This window comes from Vanessa cardui, chromosome 5 (genome assembly GCF_905220365.1).
Source record: "Vanessa cardui chromosome 5, ilVanCard2.1, whole genome shotgun sequence".
In the NCBI taxonomy this organism is placed as follows: domain Eukaryota; kingdom Metazoa; phylum Arthropoda; class Insecta; order Lepidoptera; family Nymphalidae; genus Vanessa; species Vanessa cardui.
Window position 1 is genome coordinate 5379204 of NC_061127.1, and position 15247 is coordinate 5394450.

At 29.3% G+C, this 15247-nt stretch overlaps 1 protein-coding gene across 1 annotated transcript; it reads right to left on the reverse strand.

The window, feature by feature from the left end:
- Window positions 1–2424: 2424 nt before the first annotated feature.
- LOC124529890 lies at window positions 2425–7780 on the reverse strand. Its single transcript, XM_047103828.1, has 3 exons — window positions 7666–7780; window positions 3053–3302; window positions 2425–2726 (listed from the first exon to the last, which is right to left on the reverse strand). The coding sequence occupies exons 1-3, from the start codon at window positions 7721–7723 to the stop codon at window positions 2723–2725; spliced, it is 312 nt and encodes a 103-aa protein (XP_046959784.1). The 5' UTR covers window positions 7724–7780; the 3' UTR covers window positions 2425–2722.
- Window positions 7781–15247: the final 7467 nt, after the last annotated feature.

Sequence of the window (15247 nt, forward strand, 5' to 3'; positions counted from 1 at the left end):
AATTAGCTTACAATATTCTATAAACCTTTATTTTAAAAGCCTCTGTTGAATCTTGTGTTTATTGGTTATCGCTGAATAAACATCCGTATAGTATCTTATGTGCATCTTCAGTAATGTTTTAAAGCGATAGAACTATACGACTAAATAAAGTTGAAATTTAGTAATAAGACGTACGCAATCCATTAAGCGTCCTTAGCTCATTGGTTCAAATTTATTGTTCAAATAAAGTAAGGAAGATGTTACACTCAATTAATACACTCACTTTACATTGCTAACGGACGCTTAAAATGTTGCGTTCATCATTAGGCGTTCTCGTTATTGTTCCATTGTGGTTTAATTGTTGTTCACGTAGAGTTCGCTTATCTATTATTACATTATAACACAAGGTTCGTCTAGTGGTCGAAATATTATTAATATTTATTGTAAACATGAGGAAAATATGTATTATTTTGTGTTTTACATAGTCGGTATAGAAAATAGACTCTCAAAAATGTTCAGTAACAGGTCGAAATTTAAAAGTTATACCGTAATCTCGCTTGCCTCCCGTTTGCTCCGTTTGTAAATTCAGGAATTATAATCTTGACATCATTCATAATTATTGCGTTGGATAATAAAATAATAAGAAGGTTTTATTAAGTTAATCCCAGTGTATGTCATTCAGGAGCATTAAAGGTAACTATTAATTTCCGTCGTTAATTAATCAATCTGGTAAACTGTTGACAGGTCAACTAGGTACTGATTATGTATGTTAGAACAACCATGTATAATGCAAACTGAAAACAAAAGGAAACTCATGATACATCTGAAAAACAAATAAACCAATGTCAAATATCCATAAAATTAAGATAAAAATACCTTGCATTACTCGACCCAAATTAATCATCAAGCTTGGTATTTAAGTATGTAAGATACTAGCAACCCGCTCCGGCTTCGCAAGGATACTTTATATGTATCGTTATATTTTGGCCAAATTACATAAAATCATTTTAAATTGTGGCCTATGTTATTCTGATGTTTAACCTATATTACTGTAAAATATCACCCAAATCCAGTTTAGTAGTTTGTTCGTGAAAGAGTAAAAAACATACACACATCCATCCTTGCAAACTTTTGTATTTATAATATTAGTAGGATATTATAATAGAATTATATCCTCCTTCCTTTTTAGTAGTTTACTGAAACAATGTAATTGATTGTAGCTCTATCTAGCGACAAATCTTATAAACGAAAAGTACACATTACAGACCATGTTACAATTTTATATGCAGCCATTTAGTTTACAACCGATCCGATAGATGGCGCTGTAAAGATATTTTATTGACTTAACATTATAGCGCAAAACATTTCTATGAAAAAATATGTATTTAATTTTTATTTTGATTTATTAGGTATTTTTGCTTAGTTGAGTTTTATGTACATGAAATGTAACTATTTTTTTTAATACTATATTTAACATCTAACGCTCCAACATTGAGCAGTCCTTGTTCTCATATAAAAGCTTGCGGTTTTCTGATTGATATTCCAAGAACAGAACAAATGGTCACCAATCGTGGTCAAATTTACTTCCTACGTAATTTAGTTAGTTCCTCCAATAGTTTCAAGACAAATAGATTTAGTTATCTGATAATGCAATATTATGTATTCTAAATTCTATTTTGTATCGTGATCATAAACGAAGATCAAATTGTTACATAGCATTTATTATTTTATTCATAGTAAAAATTATATGTGTGACCATCGCTTCAAATGGCAAAAGAACCAACGGCAGAGAGCGGCATTATAAATGTTTTCAATAATACTCTTCATTTTGATAAAGTAAAGATATTATTTTTAATTTCACCATTCCACGCGGTCAAGATTTATACCTTAACTAGTTTTAGTTCATATTTGTATATATATATTTAAGCATTTAATGTTGTTAATTCTTATGTTAATAATGAACATGACTTGTTTGTTTAATATACCTAAAGTTCAACTATCTATATATAACATAAACACCTACCTACCTATAACATAAGCGAAAATTTTAGAGAAAGGATAAAGTAATTTCTGGGTTGTTAATGTACCCATTAAACAATTTTTTTTTTTGTACGATGGAAATCAAAAAATATTATTTTGCAAAGATTGTGTTCCGAACAATTCTCATCTAGACCCTTTTTAAAACATTTGTATTTTTCATATGTCCTGATGTCACTGAAAGCGAATGTTTGTGTCATCCGAGAGTCCTTTTAAAATTCAATTTGAGAATAAAAAAAACGTCTATTTTTTTAAGGTCTTACACAAAAACCCTCCTCTTTACTAAAATAATATATTTATAATTTTTTTTTTTTCTATTTTTTATAAATCTGAATTAGTGTATCTACATATGAACTACGAAAGAATTAAACAATTGATTATAAAACATAGCAAATACAAACACAATAAAGATGTTATCTGAATATGTATTTGAACAATAATTTACGGACTACATCGTTTTGTGGACTTAGAGTGTACGCTGTCCTGATCTCCGTGGGCGGAACATAAGGCTAAAAGTGAATCTAACAGGAGAAAGGCTGCTAGTGCTAACGCACAAACAGCTGCCGCGTGTGCATACCCTCGACGGGAACAGTAAGGCACATCTCGCCACCAGTGCAGTGTCAGGCCACCGCAAGCCCCATACAACGCGGCGCCGGCAGCTGACCACCACGCGTCGATGTAAGGGTCAGCCGGCGCGGATATCGCCTCACCTTGTTAATACAACTTTCATTAGGTTGAATCACATTAGCCGGTTTTATCAATCTTAATAGGTTCTATAGATAACCTTGTTTTTAAAGTCAACTTAGAATAATGAAATCTCTAAAACATTTTAATAACATAAGGGCAACACTTGTAAATAAATAAATAAAAAAAAACAAAACAAAGAAGAACTCAAGACGTTGTAAGTACCTAAACGGACGGTGGCTTATCAGGAAATAAAACTACATTTAAGAAGCCGCATTTATACTTTATTAAGATTTTCTGTTCAGTCTAAAATTAGCAGTGTAAAATAATTACGATACAACTCGACACTTACACACTGACGTCTTCATCAAACTGCTCGCTGTCCATGTAAGCGAGGCTTAAATCGAACAACATCAAGAGAGCGTTGAGAACCGCTAACGATCCGACGATCAAGGCTGCATTATGATCCCCCGTCCGAGGATATATCGAGGTCTTTGTCCTCGCAGACAGCACTAAGCCACCGCTCACAGAAAACAAGCCGATCCCCAGTATCCCAAAGTACATGTCTTGGACGAGATCGAGAGGCGCGAATACCATTTCCCCTAAAAGTAACCTGTTTATATTATACAAAGACAATACCAACTAATATTATAATTTCGAAAGTGAGTTTGTTTGTTACGCTTTCAAGTCTTGAGACCTCGTAACTACTCGACCGATCGTCGTTAAATTTTGCATACACATCGTTGGCGAACAGAATTTTTCATGTTATTCGTTTTGTACCCAATTGTACCGACTTTAGTAAAAAGCACGCATGTCTCTCGTCATGTTCTATAAATAATACCGAAATATAATGAAATCGTGTTAAGTTTGGAGTATAAATGCGACTTTTTGAATGTTATTTATTTCCGTACATATAAATATAGATCTAGTTAGTTAGCTACCTAAATACCTCTTGGCTATGAAAATCAAAGAATAGCAGGGAATTTCACAAAACCAAACACTTTTATTACTTTAAAGCAGGGACTTAAATATCGATAAAAACACAGTAACGTTTTCTCTGCAAGTGCAAGATAACGTTATATTTGAGAGAAACGGTACATAAAAACGATATTTTGCTATGCTTTGTATGTGTATAACGTTTAAATTACGTTACGATACCTTTCTAAATTAAACGTTTCTAAAATATCGTTATAAAAAATAATAACGTTATTATTTATTGTTCTTTGCCATATATTTTACTCAATGCTGTTTACTCTCTTTTTCGTATTTTTTATCGAGCGTCGTATATAAAGCAATAGCGTACGTTTTGTGATCGTCAGCGCAGCAATTTAACTGAGACAAGATTTGACTTAAGGAACTAGTGACCAGCTCTGAGTTTGTTTAAAATAATTTATAAATCTTTTGTATTTTCTCTAAATTATAATAAAATCTTTAGCTATATGCGTTACGTAGTTAACAACCGTTTTCGATATCCTATATGTCTATTTTTTTTTACTAGAGATAGAAGTTTTTCGTAAATAAATATTTTGTTAGGGGCTAATTTCAAACACCTATCGTTAATAAATGGATCCGCAGATTGATATAATATTGGAACCAGTTAACTAAGCCAACTTGATAACTTTACTTATTAAAAAATCGCTCGCGATTACTTATTAACGTTAATTAGTTCCGCGCGATCCTAATGTTATATAACGTATTGATACCATTTTAATATTTCTTTTGCAAACAATTTTTCAAATATCTGATTTAAATATAGATACCATAGCAATACAAATATTTAATACTGAATTGAAAGAAAGAAAAGAAAGAAGACGAACACTAGTTATTATAATCGAACTAATCAGAAAGCATGAAAAAGAAAAAAAAATGTACTTGTATGTTATTCTAAACTAAGTAATAAAAAAAAAAACTTTTTACCGAACAAAATAAGTTGCAGTAAGAAGTAGCATATTTTAACGTCCAAGGTCCAATTGGTTTTATAGAGCTTTTATTCTATTTAATTATATAATTTCTATAAACTTACATGGTTCTGCAGGATGAGAATTAACTGAAATATCTATGTCTTTTGAAATTTAGGAATGAAGCGAAGTATTTCTCCTGATAGAATGGACCCGGAAGCAAATAATCGCCCAATATCCCCATCGTTGTTACGGCCTACGAGATCCAATACAGATGAGAAAAATAAGAATAAAACACGTTTCAGCGTCCAAATATTTAAGCCTGAATGTTGTACTACGCACATATGTGACGATAGAAGAAATGAATACTTTGTCCAATGGAGAATGTTCACTAATTTTGATTATTAGCGCTCTATATTGTCTGTCAAAATAAAAAATAACAGTGAAAGAATTAATTCGATACGTCAATTAGTTTCCGAGTTATAAGTAAAACAAGTTGTTACGCACGACGCGGGCTGCCGGTGACGGTGTGACGTCATTGTACAACACGCTCAGTCTGGCTCACTCGGTCCGCCCGCGACTGCGCGCCCGCGCCGTCGATATTATACCCAAATACTTTTAAAAATGTCCAGTCCAAATACTAGGAAATCATGTGTTTTGATTAAATGTAAAAATACAACTACCAATTCGCCGGAAAAGTTGTATTTTGTAGTTCCAAAAGATGTTAAAACGCGAAAAAAGTTGTAAGCGATTAGATCGATAACAATAGCGTATTCATAGTACATATACTTGTATCTCGTCGCAGAGCTCGATACCATCGAACATGTATTTCTCATCAATATCATGTACTACCTGAGGAGAGGAATAATCAAAGGATACGGTCGACAAAGTAGACGAGGCGATGGAGGTAATTTATTCCTTTCTGAAAGAAAACTCCAACTAATGTCAATTTTCTATTAGCGAGTTAATGAAAAAGACGAAAAACGTGTCACAAAAAATATTACGAATTTGTATGTCGGAAGATACTGTATCATTTTCATTACAGTAATTTTTCGATATCTTTCACAAGAATAAAAGAAACTTTGCCGTTTCGTAAATTCAAATCGTTTATAAAAAATACTTTGGTAAAAAAGGCATATTATTCGATACAAGATTTTGAAGATTATAAAAAAGCTTGGAATTAATACCTGTTTCCAGGCAGGATACATTACATACATATATATATATAATGGTATTTAACTAATATGACTGTATTTTTTAAATATTGAAAAACTGAGTAACTTCTGAGTTTCTTGCCGGTTCTTCTCGGTAGAATCTACTTTCCGAACCAGTGGTAGCTTCAATTAATTGTTAAATGACGATTCAAAAGTGCTTGTAAAAGCCTACTTGAATAAAGTTTATTTTGATTTTAATAGCGAAAAAAATTTTTTTTCTGCCAAAATTCGTGTATTTTTTAACGAAATCTCGATAACGATGATCGATACATGAAAAATGTATAGGACCTTAATTGTAGATCGTACAAAAAGCAAAAAAAGTATTCCATAAAAAAAATCGTATCTCGATAGGGAACCGAGGAATGATAAAAAGTGATACTAAACGGTACGCTTCCCGCGCGGCGTGTTGTGAAATGACGTCACAGCACTCGTGCGGCTTTAAGCGGGACTCGATATTTTTCGAAACTTTGAATGCCTATAAAACCAAAACTACTAGGTATTTTGAAGTAAAACAAAAACTAGTGTATTTGTATACATACAGGCTTTACTGAAAAAAAAAAATCAAGTGATTTGGTAACATTCTACATTACTAACTGAAGAGCTCAAATATATTAATCCATGTATGAGAACAAGATGCTACATCAAAATACTAAATTTTTTAAATGAGTTGAAAAATTACCATACAATAAAATAGAGTTAACGGACACAGAAATAATGCCAGCTAGACATTGCAATCGATTAGAATCAATTAGAAGCAATACTTTATTTTATAAATTATTATATTATTATTTTCATTATTAACTGATCAACCAATGCTCGGCATTAAAATAAATAAAAGACGAAAGCTAGGCAGCTAATATTTTTTTATTATTTTTAACAGACACAATTTTAGTGGATTTTAAATAATTTATCAATAATTATAAAGAAAGTAGTTACCTTATGTTACGTAACATTCAGTTTTATTACACTTACATGTTTTCAATAGCCAACTAAGAATGACTTAAAACAAAGTTGTTAAAAAAAATTGAAGAAAGATATTATTTTTTAATTTTTAGTTATTTTACTTAGCAACTGTGAACACCGTGTAAACAAAATTCTGTCTTTTAAATTGAGTTATTCACTACAATGGATAAATATATAATAACATAGGGTGAATTAACATATATTAAATTATAAAGGACAATTTAATTAGAAAATTCAACACTAAAAACATAAGAAAGTGTCGTGAGTTTTATCTAAAAAAATATTATAATATAATGTTATAGTGTCAAATTGAACCAACAAATTATAGACTACGATAATATTAGCAATTAATTATAGTATTACGATATTATTAGATATATAGTAATACTTCGCAAACGGTTTATGTCTTTATTGTTAAGAAATGTCCATGCATTAAAACGTTGCCAGCTTGATTCACGAACCTAGCCTGAGCTATCTAATAGGCCAATGAGATCCTAGCTCGTAAGTCGCGCGTATTCGCGCACTTTTGGAAGATAATAAGTTTGGCAACGTCGCCTTTTTATCGTTATATTAACGTTATATTGCCTGTCATTATTTCGTTCTGTTATTTTTAAAACGATATAAAAATATTGAAAACGATATGTATGCTGAGGTAACGATACCATTATAACGTTATTATATCGTTATGAATTATGTTATGTGTAACGTTTTAAGTCCCTGCTTTAAAGACATATCCAGCACCTCCAGTCTACCAGGATATCACAATAATGATTTATCTGTATTTTTATGAAATGTTCGACTCAATTCCCTATTTAATATCATTCGAAGTATCGAATATAACAGGTGTCACGTGTGTCGGAAGTATGTTTCAACAATACGTATACGCTTACCAACAATTTCCCCCGAGAGCACGATGATGTACCCTACGTACGTCCCTGAACATAACATTAATGTGGGAACATCAGTAAGGTCGTAGCTATAGTGGTGTAAAGTAAGACAGGCTATTGCTAACATCTGCAACAAAATATTTAAATAAATATATCTGTAAAGATGTCCCCAATATTTAAGGGTCATACAGAGACTTAAATTTTAAATGAAAAATATTTTGTTTATTCCATAATTTTCAAAACATTTTTAGCTTGATTTGATAAAGAATCTTGCATCTACCTCTGATTTGCCTTTATATAATAATAATATATAAAAATCACTCTTCCTTTGTCCTTTTCTAAAGTATTTAATGGCCTCTTCAAAAAATTAATTTGAATATAAAAGACACTATACTTCCAAAATTGTATCGAAATATAATTACTACCTGGCTAAAACATTTTATACTTTTACACATCAGAAAATATTTGTTATATTTTAGATTGAAGCGAAGATAATTCTGAAGTATCAGACTTCGACTCAATAATAATGAGTAATATGAATTAAAGGGAATTATTTTTAACAGCAACCAATTCCATAAACGGCAAAAATAGACATAAAAAAGTATCAAATTATCTATAATTTTTAGTGTCAAAAGTAAATCAAAATACCGATGCAATAATAACAAAAACTCACGAATTAGATATCATTTTATGCTTATTAAATGTAGTCCTATAAAATAATACGTATGATAAAGTATATTATTTGCCTTTACTATAACTTAGGCACGAATATTATACCATCAATAATATTAAGTAATTTGTAGTTTCATGAAGTCACTTATTATCAATACATCACTATAATTATAGGCCTCGTAATTCTGTGAAAGTGTGTCGCGCTATAAATTGAATAAGCCAACATAGCTAATTGATATTTACTATATGATTATATAATGTTATTAAAATCAAAACATATAACAAGTTTTAATAAAGTATGTGCTCTAGGAGATCTCTCATGCACTTACCAGTTCAAACAATTTGATTATACATGTAGGTATTAACATTTTAGTATATATTTTAGAATAATTAATAGTAAAAATTTTATATCCTAATTATGTGACATCTAATTTTAACAGATAAATAATACGAATGAAATTGAATGGTTTATACGTCATACGTCAAATTGTTAACGTAAAAGGTTTTATACTTTTAAATTATTTTTTTAGAACCTAATGTCAGTCATGAGTTGCAAAATTATAACAGACTAGGCACTCTAGGTAAGTTTTATGTAAGCCTCTAGTTTAGTTACACGAGACCTCGTAAAAGCCAACATCAAAATCGTGATGAACGTTACGTGAACTAACAAAAAGAAGCATTATTTTCTTTTCTATACACAGGACATAAAAAGTTTTCTTATTTTTTAAATGTTAAGAAATTGTTGTAATGTATCCGTAATAATGCTTTTAGCACGGCTGTATTAAAGTGAATAACAAGGAAAACGATACCCTACTAGCATAATTAATAAAAAATGTTAGCTTCATTTAACAGGAAAACTTAGAAGCTTATCGCTTTTTCTGCTCTATCGTAACTGTACCTTTAAAGTTTTATCTATGTAAGAGAATCTTTAACGGATGCTCATTTTTATGAATAATATTATTAAAAGGAATATTATAACAAATATAGTTTCTTAAGTCAATACTAATAAGTATATACTATGCTATATACTAATATTACATAATGTGAAAGTAACTCTGTCTGTCTGTTTTGTATAAAGCTTAAACTTGAAGGAAGCATATATGCTACTTTTTTTAACACAACAACTAACAATCTCATAAAAGGCGAGCGAAGTTGCCTACGATAATTAGTAACAAAGATTTTTATGATACAAAATTCGACTGCAAGTTACACAATCACCAATTAAAACTTTAATATTTAAATAAAATTACGAATTTTTACTGTTAAACTTTGTGGATTATCTCCTCGTAACTGGACTTTATTTTTGACACTTAATTATCCTAAAGTCTCCAATTTACGTTCGTGTAATAATTCCGTTTATTTAAATATCGCTGTGCTTTATTAATGTATTCACTTGTTTTCACCTTAATTATTTTAGTTTTGTTTAAGTTTAAATCTCAACTAGTTTCGTATTTAACGAAGGCAAGGAGTTTTATGGTGCAGTAAAAGTTAAGTGGAAATAACCGGCGCGTTTCTAGATTTATTCGCTTAACATTTAAACTTGCTATCGTTAAGTGTAAAGGTTAGAATCTATATTAATTTAGTTATATGAATTAATCAGCGTCCGTTAATTTATTGCAGTTGCAACATGTGGAACACAAATGGTTAATTATTATTATTTGCTATTTATGTAGTGGATATTCAGATTATCGAAAATAGAAATATACATACTTCTAACATTATCAACATCTACACGCAAACTTCAGTCTCGTGAAGTCACTTAAATATCCGTATATCCTAATATCCCGTATTTATTAACTGTAATAATAACAAAAATAATTTTGTTAAGTTAAAACCTTATAATCAAAATAAAGTATCGATATATTGAAAACAATTTTTCCAATATTCCAATCCCAGCACCGCTGAATGCTTATAATCTTTAATATAGTGGGTTATGAAGGAAAAATATATCAACTAAACCTGAATTCCAGATACAGGACTATCACATAGATATTAATGAAATTGTTTTGAAGTTACTGAATCGAAACCTCCTCTTTAAGAGAGGATTCCCTATGCGAATCAATGATACGCACAGACTTTTTTTTTATTTTACAGTAAATCATTTTTAAATTTATATAATAATTGCTTTAAAATTATTAAATATCTTAATATTAAAGAAGTCATATATTAATGGTATGTTACAACATAAATCGAAAAGATTAATTATTACTTTATAAAATGCTACCAGATTAATTTTAGTTATTAAATGAGATTAGGGAATGCGTTAAAATTAATATGGTTTACTTTCATTGGTTTATCATTATTATATATTTATTATAGTTATCAATAAATTATAAAAATACGATAATTAAATATGCCTTTTTTGCTGCTAGCCGAATGAAAAAAAAAACACTTTTTAAATTGGTATAAATAATAAGCCTTGATAGGTTATTTAAAAATAAATTTCCAACTTTTCTATTCATTACATTGCCAAGACTAGAATTACATTTTTAATATTTCATTTTGAAGCGGGATTAAATCGGCGACAAAATGGACCACTAAGCGATGATAAAATTTGCATGATAAACGAATAGTCTTTCTCTTAAAAGTTGAATATTTTTAGTACATAATTGTATAAAAAAATATAGAGATACAGAGTATTAGATGTCGTATTAAATAATATAATCATTATAACAAACATGAAGAATGGTAATCGAATGTAGACGTTTTTGTATTTCATTCCCTTTAAAGCCGATGAGAGTTATAAACCATTTCAAAACAGTTCAATCTATTCGATACAATTCTCTGGAGGATCCGTTGAACTTTAGCTGTATATTTATTTATTTATTATTAAATATCAATTAAGGTTGTTCAATAGATAGAAGACGTCTGTTCAAGTTAAATCAAATGATATTTTGTCAATTGTTTTCCGAATCAATAAAATTATCTTTGGCTTGGCGATGAAAAAAATAAGGAAACTTGAATGTGTCGTATGTATTTTTGCCATATATTACCAATCAACCCGTACTAGATCAGCTTGATAAAATCAACTCTATACCATATAGTGTGCTATTGAGTGGAACCAGGTTTACCTTTCTTTTATTTATATTTGGGAAATTTAGATTCTTTATCTTTATTATTTTTCATATAATTCATTAAAAATAACACTTAGTGTCTATCCAGATTTGTATGAGGCTTTTTAGATAATGTTGTGTTCAACGTAACGTTCAAAAGACTTAGTTATACCTATATTGTTATGTAGGTATAACTAAGTCTTTAATTTCTGCATGAGATGATGTCTTTAACCACAGCGATATATCTAGCTACTTTATTATAAATGAAGCAAGAACGTTATTCCTGTATTATATATCTTCAGAGATAACTGAAATAGTATTGTCATTGCTTAATATTCGTATGTACAAGCATGTTGGTATTTCACAATAGGTATTACGGCAGACATTTCGCCTCAAAATGACCGTATTATGATAGTAATCGCTGGAGTTCTATCATTGTCTGTATGAATAACTGATACTAGATTGCGAACTTTCATCGTAAATAGGTCTCAATATAAATGAACTCGACATATATGTATGTAAGTAGTTACGGAACTATATTTTCCGTATTACATCAAGTCAATTCTAATTCTAATAAATAATATTTCATTTCTCATAGTATCCATTTGTTATTTTTCTTTTCATGCAAAACGTTCAATGTAAAATATATCGAACGATAAATTTAGAAATTTCAAATGTCTGATATTAAAACATTGAGAATTCAATTTGTATGACGACAAACTTTCGATCTTCATTTTCTCTTATTAAAATAACCAATAAAAAAAAAAACTATACAACAAAGTGGCAACACTCGCTTATAATATTAGCATCTTTTTATAAAAAAATATAAAACCTCATTATATGTAAAATTACTTCCTATTCGTATTTTTTGCGCGTATTTCATCTTGTGTGAAACTATTAATGCTTAATAAATACTCAGTTCGTTAGCTTTCCTCATTGAATTCCAGGGCTTGTTCGCCACATTCAGAGCTCGGCTCATCGTGAGAGAGTTTACGCGTGATCGTGTTTCGTGAAATATTAGGATCATGACGGAATAGCGCCAGTTCGAGGTCGACATTGTTTTATACTTCCTATTAGCATTGCCTGTGGTTCTGTTCTTATTATTAAACCATTATTATTTTTTTATTATTTTATAATAATTACTTATATCTCCGCAGACTTTCGCGTCCGTGCATTTAATGATTCTTTTTCTGTCATATTACGTGACTCGGTAACCTTTAAATTTAAATTGATCCATAAAGTAATATTCAATAATAGTTGAATTACATTTTATTATTCACCCTATTAAGTTATGTACGACTATATAATTACCTTTCTATTTATTGCGCAGCATCGTTTTTATAAACATTCTTATCCCTGTCCTCAATAGATCTGTTCCTCTGCTAAATGTCTCAAAATAAATTAATATTATCACGTAAATAATATTCTTATTAGATCTATAATCTTCCTAGAAATTCTTAAATTCACGAAACCTGAGTAAAATTTTCATGTTTTGTAATTAGAATCTAACGAAGTACAGATATTAGTACATTAGTCTATATAAATATTACGCCCAGGAGTGATAATTCATTTGACTTGCATTTCTAGCTTATAAACGATTCAATATTTAATCTAACTTCTTATTTACGCAATAAATAAATCAAATTTAATATATTTCAAATAACACAATGTTTTACATAAAGTTTTTATAAATACGATTTTTTTTCGTTATATATAAATAAGTTGTAGGCGTGGTATGAAGATGATGAAACAAAATGTTCGAATAAGCAAAGGCTAATAAAGCTATTGTGTTGAACAAAGGAAAAAGTCAATTGCATTCAAAAGGTTAAAAGCATCTTATTTAAAGTATAATATATTTACACCATACATGTTTTTATCCCTTAAAATATTACATAAAATGCTATTACTGCGATACGTAATTAAAACTCGATCTAATATTCATTGCTAAGCTATGTGTAGTAGACACAAGACTATTAAATACGGTTAGGTAATCTACTATGTATTAAAAAGTTAAGTGGATAATTAAAAGCAATCATTTACATTGAAGGTATTTTAAAAAAGAATACCAAAAGTTTAATAATATATTCAAAATATTAAATTTTATTTTTGTCTTGTATCGTTGAGAGCAATTTAAATAAAATTAAAGCAATATCTGCGTTCGAACTTTAAGATTTTACTTTTACATGACACTGAGAATTGAGAATGGTTCATTGCCAAAAAAACTGAGACAAATATTAAATGATTATTTTATCGAAAATCGAGTTGATATTAAAAATGTAAACGGGATTTTTAACAAAAGTAATGATCGTTAAACAGTATTGTTTTCGGATTAAAATTAAATGATTTAAATACTATCAAAGATATTGGTTTCAATAATCGATGAAACAAAAGTGAGGTGCGCTCGCATCCGTTTGGTCACGGACGCGAACTTCAGTTATGTGACATTTGTTCCAGTATCTGATACTCCGTTGTCATTTATACTGTATACTGGATATGTTGAAGGTGGATATGTCAGGACAAACAATACACAAAAGTAATGTTTACTTTAAATATGACCTTTCAGAAAACGTGGATTTATTTAGAAAGACAATCGCTTCATTTCGATGGCATGGATGTGCAATTGTACATGATTTTTCTTTTTAATAAATATATTCCTACAAGAAAATGGAAGAACTCAACAGTAAACGGAAAGCATAGCATTGAATGTACTTATATATTGTAGGGTTTTAATTAATTAATTTATCAGTCAAGTTATAATTTTTCTGTACACACTCGTATATTCAATTTTATAATTTCTTTATCTGAGTCTCTGTCCATGAGAGAGCCCATTTAGCGATTTCTGCATAATACAGATATTTGCAACTTGAAATCTATAGCAAAGAATTCTAAATTAGTATTAAAACCTGTTTGATTAAATATTAAAATCGATGCAAATATATTATAACTCCAGCATTCTGGATTCTACAATAATAGTAAAAGTGCTTTCCACAAATATTATTATCAATACCTAAGTATTCTGTAAGAAATTCGAAACTCACCACAGAACAGGAACGTAAAATATTAAAATGAGATATGCGATATTGTTTATAACAATTATAAAATATATATTAAAATGGCTTATCACTATAAGTCAATTATTAAAGTTCAACGAGTAATATACGTAATGAGTTCTTACAGAATCGAAAATCAGAGTATTCAATATACATATATATGTATAATGTATATGTATATCGAGCTATTTATAATAGTGATTGAGCGTTAAATAATAGTTTAATTCAATTTAATTTACGGTGATTGGTAAGTGTTAGATACCCTATGTTGTTTTCTGTATTCCTCAAATAAACTTTTACCTTTTAATTACCACTAAATACTTTTAAGTAAATATATAATACTGTAAAAATATTGTATCGTTGTACTAAATACCGATACTGTTCTGTAATGATTTGGAGCTCGCACTTTAATAGTTAAATCGTGAAAGTCGTTAATAAACAATCAATCAAATCAACTCACTTTCGTATTTAAAATATTAACTAGGATAATGAACGATGACAAACAAAATTAATAGTTGAATTATACTTATTTCCGGTCACAATACTTAATTAAAATATTTTCATTAACATTAAGTCCGCGAGCTATGTTTATAAATCTTAAGTTATGAAATGAATCAAATGAACAAATAAAAATGAGGTGCATATGTATAAATAAATTATTTAAATTAGTCTTATCGACAACTTTGTAAAACACTTATAATGTTAGCTCTTTGAAATTTGAATCCTAATAATTTATTATTATTGAATACCTAAGATATAGACGTGTTACTATGCATAGTCTGAAAGGTCTAATTATGAAAATATTCTTAT